The 10,509-nt window shown below is 39.9% G+C and overlaps 1 protein-coding gene across 1 annotated transcript in view; it reads right to left on the bottom strand.

The window, feature by feature from the left end:
- Positions 1-8,114: 8,114 nt before the first annotated feature.
- Positions 8,115-10,509, bottom strand: part of ROR1 (receptor tyrosine kinase like orphan receptor 1) — a 432,169-nt gene continuing 429,774 nt past the window's right edge. Inside the window, exon 9 of the mRNA XM_003793137.2 lies at positions 8,115-9,708. Coding sequence (XP_003793185.1) covers positions 8,281-9,708 — 1,428 coding nt within the window. The 3' untranslated portion in view covers positions 8,115-8,280. The remainder of the gene's footprint in view (positions 9,709-10,509) is intronic.

Below are 10,509 nucleotides of genomic sequence, written 5' to 3'. Positions count from 1 at the left end.
GCATAGAGGGCATTTCTAGGGTGGGAGTGTGTAAACAACTTGGTAAAAGCTGTTTACTTGTTTTTTGAAACTTAATGTTAAAACATTCATTTGTTTTCTATGGCAGGCCAGTGCCCAAGTTCTTATTATCAAAATTATAAAAAGACATGCTCAGAATTTTGTTAAGAGGTGATTGAAAGGGGTATGTGATAAAGTAATGCAGTGCTCACTGGGCCACTACACAAGTGCTCAAGTCTTTAGAAGAATCAGCTCTGCTCTCATTTCATTTCCCTGCATGAGAACACCAGTTGCTGAGAGATACTGAGTTTAACAGCATCTAAGTATAGTGGTGGCTAAGTAGGTGTCTATGAGTATTTAAAAGATGTATTATTCTAGGCTTCCAGAGCGTGTATCTGTTGAATATGCCTTTTCATGGTTCTCTAAGGTCCCCCCAGAAGCAGTTCCAGAAATTGAAAAGGAAGAGATGTGGAAGTGGCAATCAGCTTGGAAGGCGTGTAAGGGATGATTTATGGTTTGAGGATGGCTTAGGGATGACGTTTTTACTTAGTGTGTGTTCATTAGGGATAGTTTGAAGGGAGATGATGGAAATTGAGGAGCTGGTTGACTGCCCCCCCATCCTTGGCACCAGTCCTAGGGGTTCTACATTACAGCTTGTGAGTAAATAACTGAACAGATTATTTGTCTCATTTATGGCACTAAAAATAATGTGTCCCTTTGTAAAAATTGTTTAAGGCTAGCCACTGTGGGTCATGCCTATAATCCTAGCACTTTGGGAAGCCAAGGCAGGAGGATTATTTGAGTCCAGGAGAAAAATAAGAAAAATTAGGGTTAGGATGGTGTGTACCTGTAAGTCAGTCCCGTCTATTTGGGAGGCTAAGGCAGAAGGAGTGCATGAACTCAAGAGTTGGAGCCTGCAATGAACTATGATGATGCCACTGCATTCTAGCCTGGGCAACCGAGCAAGACCTTATGTCAAAAAAAAAAATTGCTCATTGAGTAATAGCAATATCACTTTTTGAGCAGTTACTACATTACATAAATATTCTCATTAAATGCTCATATTGATTCTGAGAGATAGGTATAACAGAAAAATTATAAAATTATGTAGATTATAGTTTTTTAGAACTTTTTGTTAGGAGATATTCTCCGCAGTTTATATGAACTAGCTCATTTAAGTCTTATAAAAGTTGTGTGAAACAGATACTTGTTTAGGTGAAGAAACAGCCATTTGGAAACTTACCTAAGTCCACATGGTTACCAAGGGATAAGGGGGCATATAAGCCTTTACGATCTGAAATCAGAACCTGTACCTTTAGCAGCTATGCCATATTTACACTGATGGGTAAGGAAATAGAGGTTGCCTTACATACTCAGAGATAGCCAGCTCATCTGCCTTTTCAGTTGAAAACATAGATGTGTTATGCTCCTATTCTTCTTATCCAGATTTCAGGAAAAAGATGGACTTAGAGATACAGTGATCTCAGAGAGATTTACAGGAGATTATTGGTACATTCTATGGTGGTTCTGAGAGGTTATAGTTTTAGACTCTCCTGTAGACAATTGTGATAATAACCTGGTTCAACAACAGTTGTCCTAGGACAAGGACAAGTTTCCCCTGGTATCATAGCTGTTACCCTAGGACAGGGCCAAGTTTACCCCGGTTTCACATCTATCGCCCTGGCACAGCTAGCACATTTTTTTTTAGTGCCTTTTCTGACTGAGTGTATGTTGTCCAGGCAACTAGGTTGGCAATTTTAAGGCAAAATCTGAGTTCAGTAGGGAAGAGCACTAATTGGTGAGTCTGCTGTGAATTCAGAGGGAGAGAATGTGCGTGCCCTGGGTTCGCTATATAGCCTCTATCCACTCAGCTCTTTGGGAGATTGTAGTATTGTTCCCAACTGTTCACCTCCTTCCTTCCCTGCAAAAGGGTTCTGTGCTCTGCTCATGAATATGCAACCTGCAGGGTCTCTTGACAGGTGCAGACACACCTTACAATCCAGTCTGGCTTCAGAGTTTGTATTGAATGAGAGAATGTGACATCTGGTATGTCTGAGCAAAAACTTTATGAGTGACTGGATTGTGCTTCATCTCTGCCTCTTGCTCCTTTCCTCCGCCAACAGCTTGTCCTTTAGAGACCCAGGAACATAGCCACAGCAGCAGGCCCACCTCTGCTGGCAGATGTGAGTGAGAAACAAAATTGCTCTTGAAAGGCAAGACACTGGGATTTTAGAGTTATTATTGAAGCCAAGCTAACCAATACAATTAGTCAATTTGTAATTGATCAATTTGGAATCAATTCTAGTGAACTCTGGAAATAAGAATCAGTCCTATACCCAGGTGTGGTGGCTCATGCCTCTGGTTCCATGTACTTGGGAAGCTGAGGCAGGAGGATCCCTTGAGCCCAGGAGTTTGAAGCTGTCCTGAGCTATGATCATGCCACTGCCCTCCAGCCTGGACAACAGGGTAAGACCCTGTCTCTTTAAGAAAAAAAGTCCTAAACGGTCCTTTTCCCTGAATATAAGTTTACTTGATAGTGATAATAAACAACTATGTTACTGCTTTATTTACAGTACTATAATTTTTATTGTTATTTTAGCGTGTACTGCTGCTTATACAAAAAAAAAAAAGTTAACTGTGAACTGACTCAGGTAGGTAGGTTCTTCAGGAGATCTTACAGAAGAAGGAGTATCATAGATGACAACTTCATAAGTGTACTGAAGAGATTTTTGTGGGACAAGAGACGTAGGTAAAATTACTAATGATCTTGACCCCAGGGAGACCTAGGCTAACGTGCATGTGTGTTATAGTTTTTAACTAAAAAGCTTAAAAAATAAAAAAAAATAGAAAAGAGCTTGTAGAATATAAGAATATAGAGAAAGAATTTTTGTCTAGCTGTACAACATGTTTTATGTTTTAAGGAAAATGTTACTACAAAAGGGACAAAAAGCAAACTTTAAGCTTATAAAGTGAAAATGTAAATTAACTAAGGTAAATTATCAAAGACAGATAATTTTTAAAACACATTTAGTGTAGCCTAAGTGTACACAGTTTATAGAACCTGCAGTAACATACAGTAACATACAGTAACACCTCAGTACTGTGAGGTGCTGCAGAGGTCTGTAACATAGGAGAAGTAGGCAATAGCTAGAGGCTAGGTGTATAGTAGCCTATACCATCCAGGTCTCTGTAAGCACATAACCTGTGTGCACACAGGTGAAATTCCCTAATGAGGCATTTTTCAGAAGGTATTCCTGTTGTTAAAGCAACTCCTAACTGTATTTACTAACATAGTCACTTCGGTCAAAATATGCATCTTGCCAGGTTCAGTCAGCAAATATTATGGTACTCACTTGTGAATAAGCAATTCATGGGTATTTAAGATTCAATGAGTTATAAATATGTCAGCAAACCTTGTATGTCTGTATTTTTAAACCTTCCCAGACTAATTTCCCAAGAGATTACACTGACCTTGAGTGCTCTGATGATTTGCAAGGCTCTCCTTTCCCTGGGTTAACGGTGTTCTTGCCATTTCACTCGGGTGCAGTCAGGTGATGGTTGCAAAGCCCCTTTCTTGCTGCTTCTCTTCTCTTCTCTTCTCTACTCTTATCCCCTTACTGCTGGGATAAATCTACAGGGTGTCCCAAAGGTCCCCCTAAAGTTGCCATTCATAGGGCAAATGAGAAATTGTAGCTAACTGTACCTTTATGTACTAAATATTCATTGCAAAATATTCTCTATGTGTTAGCCACCTCTTGTAAATATTTTGTAATGAATATTCCAGCAGAGGAGTGCTCACAGCCATCCAAGGCTTGGTAGGCTGCCGCCCCTGGCAAAGGAAAACAGCTGAACCAGCCAGGAGCCACAGGGTCAGAGAATCACAGGAGATGCAGGGGAGGAGCCTCCACAGCTGCTTCCTATCTGATGCTTAGAACAGTCTGGGCTTTTCCCTCCTCAACAGGACCAGCCTGGCCTTGACCTTAGCTTTAAGTTGCCACAACGAGGGAAGTTCTTTTAGTTTTGTTAATCAATAATTCAAGATTCAAAAAAGGTGTAATAAGTTAAGAGAACAACTTCTCTGAGCTTGTCCACGTGAAGGAAAAAGCTTTTGGCCACTGCCCAAGAATTTGAGTCTAGGGTGGATTACATGAGGAATAGATTCTTGACCAAGCCTGTGTACTGTCAGTTTTCTATCCAAGAGAAAAACTACAAAAAAAAAAAAAAAAAGAAAGTCAAATGACCAACACAAAAGGTGGGTTTTTTTTAAAGTAAAACTTGACTTTAAAGGGAATAAAGTGACCAAAATGTTATTAAATACTTATACATGTATCACCAAAAATGTAATGGTCACTTACCCCCCCCCCCCATAAATTAGGTTGGTTCTGTGGTTCTTCATATTTAAAGCATGTCAGAATCACCTGGAGGGCTTCTTCAAACACTCATTTCTGGGTTTCATCCCTGAAATTTCTGACTTAGTACTTCCAAATGGAGCTCTATAACTTTCATTTCTTACAAGTTCCAGGGCACTACTGTTTCTTACTCTGGAAACAATACTTTGAGAACTGTTAGGCTAAGTAACCTTCCTTGAAGGTGGGTGACACAGCTGCTCTTTGTTTGGATTTTGTGCCTTGTAGCAGGTATTATGGCAAGGCGATATTGGGGGTCTGCAGATGTTGGTGATTAGGGAATTAAGGGAATCTCAGAGTTGAAGGGATTGGACAGGAGTGTAGGAGATGTACGAAGGAAATGACAGTAGAGGGCAGATTGAGGAATTCAAGTGAGAAGGAGAAATCCAACCTGACACGGCTCTCAGTGCTATGGGAAGGCACTGCTTTATTGAGTTCGATCGTTGAGGTGGTGAAGGCTTCCCTTCTTTATTCAAGGGTAGAAATAGAAAAGTCCTTTGCACTTTCACAATGATCCTCATTTTCCTTGACAGTGTGTATTAATTGCAAGATGGGGAACTCTTTCTTTTGGGCAAGTAAGGTCATAAAGATAAGCTGTGACGATTAAATGGCCACATTTATTTTGTCAATATGGTTGGAATCTAAGTTGGACATGGTAAGATGTATGTTGCCTTTTGTTTTTTAGATTCCAAAGACATGATAATTGATCTGTAAGTTTAGATGGAAACATCAAGGCAGAAAAGGATGCAACTCTTAAAACCAATGTTTACATTCCCATTGGTTATAAAGTAATTATTCAATATATTATTTTTATTTTAAAACTTCAAAGCTTGTGATATAGGTGGATAGTATTTGGTTATAAACTACCAATGGGATCACTCTTCCATTTGTGGTCACTAGCAAAAGAATGTCCAACTCCATTTTAAAAGTCTACTTAAAAAGATCATTTCAATGAAAAATAACAGGAAATAGGAATCAAGATTCCTCTTTCTGTGAAATGTAAATAATTAGAAGAAATAATATTAAAATTCCCAAATACCTCCAGCAATATTCAGGAAATTATATTTTATAGTAAACATTTTTAATAAACAGCAGCATAAAATAATCAGTGTTTAATATCATCTCTGGTGTGTAAAATACAAATGTATATATTCTCAACATAGAATAGCCTTTTTTTGTCATTACAATTCAATATTCATCTATTTGAAATGGCCAGAATAACAAATAAAACATTAAGTAATACAATGATTAAATGCATGCAGTGAAAATAGAAAAAGGATATGATAGGGTGTGGGGTCTGAATATTGCCATTATATACTTGAAGAAAGTTTATATCAAGTTAAAAATAAAGGAAACAAGAAAACAGACCAGATATAAAAATGCAGAGATATATTTTCACTTCTGTGATACAAACCATAAACATGGTTTTGTGAGGAAAAAAAGAGATTTGAAAATAGTCATCTTATAAAAACATTCTCAATGAAGCAAAAGATACTTTTCAATTTGTGAAAAAAATACTACTTTAATACAAAAGGGACTGTGTTATATAGTATCACAGTGCTATTATAAAATACATTATTACAAGTGGTTTTGAAATTTCATTTGCTCAACTTAATGAATTCAGTTATTATAAAATGTTAGTTATTTATAAAAAACTAACTTGAATTTATCTTTTATCTGTAATAATGTTTTTTTCCAGAGTAGGTATTTTACTGGCTCATGGAATGCTAATTTCCCTTTAAGGGACTCCTAGGAAAAACTCAGATTCACTGAAATTGTGTTTACGTAAAATAATAAATATTCTTGGAAAACAACTGATTGTCATATGATATACATAACTGTGGTTTGAAGCTTCATCATTAAACAGTTGCATAGCAACAAAGGATACATATATTCTCCTCTATCTAAAGTTAAGAAAGGTAATTTCTGAATCAGCTTATTTATGCCCCCAAATGTCTTACTTTATTGTCCAGAAATCTAGATATATTCAATTCTTTGATGTCACAGATCTAGAAATTCATGTTTGTTGTTTGGATACTCAGGTTTGGGAAAATTGCAACACACTCAGGTAAATGTATTTTCTTAATTCTCGTGCTAATTGCATTTTTTTTTTTTTGAAACAGAGTCTCACTTTGTCACCCTAAGTAGAGTGCCATGGCGTCACAGCTCACAGCAACCTCAGATTCTTGGGCTCAGCAATTCTCTTGCTTCAGCCTCCTGCATAGCTGGGACTATAGGCACCCACAACAATGTCCAGCTATTTTTTAAAGAGGAGTCTCGCTCCACCTCAGGCTGGTCTCAAACTCGTGAGCTTAGGCGATCCACCCGCTTTGACCTCCCAGAGTGCTGGGATTACAGGCATGAGCCACTGCGCCTGGCCCTGCTAAATGCATTTTAAAAAATAGAAACATCATATTCTCCACATTAATTCTAGGAATTAATTTAGAACCTATAAGTTTTTTTATAATGTTCTCATACCTTTAAAATGAAAATGATACTTTGAAACATTGTTCTTAGAATAAAGGAGGTTTAAAAAAAAAACAGAAAAATTGAATACAAAATTCCTTTCCATATGGAATTTGAGGTCCATAAGAATTTTAAACTTGGCAAAACCTCATTGGCAGGTAATGCAGGAGATGCACATTTGATGCCTCCCTCCAACTAAGGCAGAAATGGTCGTGTTGCTTCTATTTTTCCAGCTTTGAAAATTAAGGTCTTTATAGTCTTTGAAATGAGAACCCAGTACTTTTATAGAAATATGTAATATTTTACAAAATAGAATTGTCTTTGGATTCCGTCTAACTCTCTGAATAAACTGTTAACTCCATGAACATTTCTAGCATGGAGAAAAAAGTGAGAGAAGCTTTAAATTTACTAGATATTGGTATCATCATAGGGTTTCCTATGTCCTCCAGACTTCCAGAGTCTGAAGGTAAACACCCTGTGCCTTGGACCACCTGTCAACAAGGGTTGTAAGGCGTGCTCATCTACAGCCATACATGTATTTTTCAATGGTATCGATCCTGGGACGCTCCCAGAGGCTGTCCTCATTGGAACCCTTTTCCTCTCCCATGGATACTGATCTAGGCTGAGGGGCCATTCTCCTGACTGGGCTTCTTTTGGTACCTCATTCCTAATGTGACAAAGTAAACTGCCACCCAATGATCATTTCCAGCATCCACATGTAGCCTTCTTATGGTCCATTGCCCTGTCCAAGGGCTGTGGAAACACACTATGAAAAAGGAAATGTGGAAAAGGCCTTCATGACCAGAAGAGGAGGTTCACAAATAGGCACATTCTGCACCTTCCCAAGGAAGCCCCCCTATGGAGAAGGCTTCAAGGCAGGGTATATTTTGTCTTATGGCTCATTTCCATCCAGAATTTCAAATTTGACCTAACATTTCCTCATTGATTCTGAACATCACTTCCATATGAACACGCACAGAGTCTAAACTGAATCAATGTAATTCCTGAACATCTGTCCTGAAGAAAAGACAGCAGGTAGACAAATGCTATAGTATGTATATATCATGGGGAGAGACCAGTCACAAAGCACCACTTGACTTTGTCTTGGTTTGATATCTCATCACAAGGTTCTTTTCCTCTTTACTGGTTTGCAGTTTTCAGTACTTTAAGCATTATTGTTCCAATCCCAGTGCCAGGTCTTGTGCCCCAATGGAGTGTAAATCCCACAGTGATTTTGTTTCTTTTCTGGCTAGTGTCTGTCCTCCTTGGTAAGACACTGTTATACTTCACAGAAGATACTTGTTGCAATGTCTGCTAAATGAGAACCTTATTTAATAGAAACATTTGAAAATAAATCTTTCCTATGGTTTTCTAGTTTTTCCTGCATATCACATTTATGAAGTCATGCATTTTACAGTTCTGCAGAAATCATAGATTCTGTGTGTCCATGAATATTGGAGTCTCCGAGTAAAGAGGGTTGCTTTGAGTCTATCTTGTAGGGTTTTTGAGATTTGTTGCTAAAAACAGTGATACCCATTCCACTAGGATGATTTGGAATAGACATGTGTGGCAGTAAAGGAATATTTGCTTCCTGGTTGGATCCTGATGAGGGCAAGCTGGTCACATGGCCAGTGCTAGTCGACCCACTGGCGCTGCTTGGGGACCGACTCTTGGGAGGCGGGCAGTGCTGAATCACTCTGGGAGGACCTGCTGGCTGGTAGTGGGCAGCTGGAAATGCTGCATATCCGGGAGGTATTGGGTATCCATTTATGGGAATGAACCGCTGGTTCTGAGGTATTGGTGGCCCAATGAAACCAGCAATCTGACCCTGTGGGGTAATGCCCTGGCTTGGGAACATGTAGTTGGGATATCTGGGGTTACTGAGGTTGCTCACTGGGCTGGCACTGAGGGAGGTTGTCTGTGTAGTAGCATTTCCCCCTGAAGGAGTAGTAGAGCTGGTATGACTTGAGAGTCCCTCCCAGGACCGAAGGCGGACATGAATATCTTTAAATCTTGGTCTTCTGGAAGGAATCTCATTCCAGCACTCTGTCATGAGGCTGTACATTCTGGGTGGGCAGTCTTCAGAGCATGGTAAAAGCTGTCGCTTTCTCACCATCTCAATCACTTCCTGGTTACTAAATCCATAATACGGCTGGAGTCCAAAACTGAAAATCTCCCACAAGACAACCCCAAAGGACCAGATATCTGAATCAGAAGAGAATTTGCCATACAGGATGGCTTCAGGAGGCATCCAGCGAATGGGCAGCAAAGACTTACTCTGCACCCTGTAATAATCAGCAGAGTAGATTTCTCTGGATAGCCCAAGGTCTGAAATCTTTACATGCAGTTGCTCGCCGATTAAAATATTGCGAGCAGCAAGGTCCTTGTGCACAAAGAAGTGACTAGATAGGTATTCCATGCCAGCTGCAATCTGAATTGCAATGTGCAAAAAGTCTCCATGATCCAGGCTAGATTTCACAGTCCCATCTTCGTCACTGCTACAGCCAACATCAGAATGTGGGGATCGCATGATCAGGAACTCATGGAGGTCCCCCCGATCTGTGTACTCAAACAGTATGCACACAGGCTGTTCCTGAGTGACAGCACCGAGAAGGCACACAATATTGGGGTGGTGCAGTTCAGCCATGAGGGAGGCTTCTTGTTGAAATTCTGTCCATTGCTGGGGGTTGTTATAGTCTTTCAAGGTCTTGATGGCAACCAGCTGAGCATGGTCCATTCCTGGGAGATAGAGATGGCCTTTATAGATTTTTCCAAAGGCACATTCACCCAGTTCTTCCATAAAGCGTACAGCAGAAAGAGGCAGCTCTTTAGCCTTGCTCTGTATAAAAGAAAGCAAAAGTATGGCTTAAAATATTTCTTCAGGAAAGACATCTTGCAGTCTGAAAGGGAGGGTGAGGCATAGAAAAAAGGGTTCTGTAAGTAGATTAAATACCATGTTGTGGATCTGTATGTCTTTAAAATCACTGGCTGCAATATGGAGGACATGCCTTAGGCAACTTTCTATCCCTCCTCTACCTCTCACTCCCAAGCCCAGCCCAGAAATGGTTTTCTGTTGTTGTCTACTGGAGTTTTGCTACTCAAAGTATGATGTGAGGACCAGCAACATCAGCATCACCCAAAGCTCAGTGTAAACATAGCCTCTCAGCCCAGCTCAGACCTCCTGAGTCTGTGTGTGCATTTGACCAGAACCAGGTGCTCTCTGTGAATGCTGGGTGTGAGAAGCATGGCTGCAGAGCACAGAGCCTGATGTGGTCTGGCCCTAGGCCACCTTCCTGACACAATCCCAGGCTACTGCTCTATGTGTTAGACCACTTTAACTAAATAAGTCTCCTAGTATCACCCTCAAACCATTCAGATCCTTGCCCAGTATTTTTGTTCTTCTAATGCTCTGCCATTTTAGGATAGTTCCAGTGTTAAAAGTTTAACAAAAATGAAAGACTGTTCTCCTGAGGTGCACACAGTAGAGGTGGGAAAGTTTGGAAGGTATTTCTTTGTATTTATCAAATCCTTTCTTTCTTTCTTTCCTTCCCTTCTCTCTCCCTTCCCTTCCCTTCCTCTTTCTTTTCTCTTCGCTTCCTTCCCCTCCCTCCCTCTCTTCCTTCCTCCTTCCCTCCCTCCC

This window comes from Otolemur garnettii, unplaced genomic scaffold (genome assembly GCF_000181295.1).
Source record: "Otolemur garnettii isolate 467f Iridium unplaced genomic scaffold, OtoGar3 scaffold00066, whole genome shotgun sequence".
Lineage (NCBI taxonomy): Eukaryota > Metazoa > Chordata > Mammalia > Primates > Galagidae > Otolemur > Otolemur garnettii.
The sequence above is the reverse complement of the archived record's forward strand: the minus strand, read 5'-3'. Positions and strand labels throughout refer to the sequence as shown.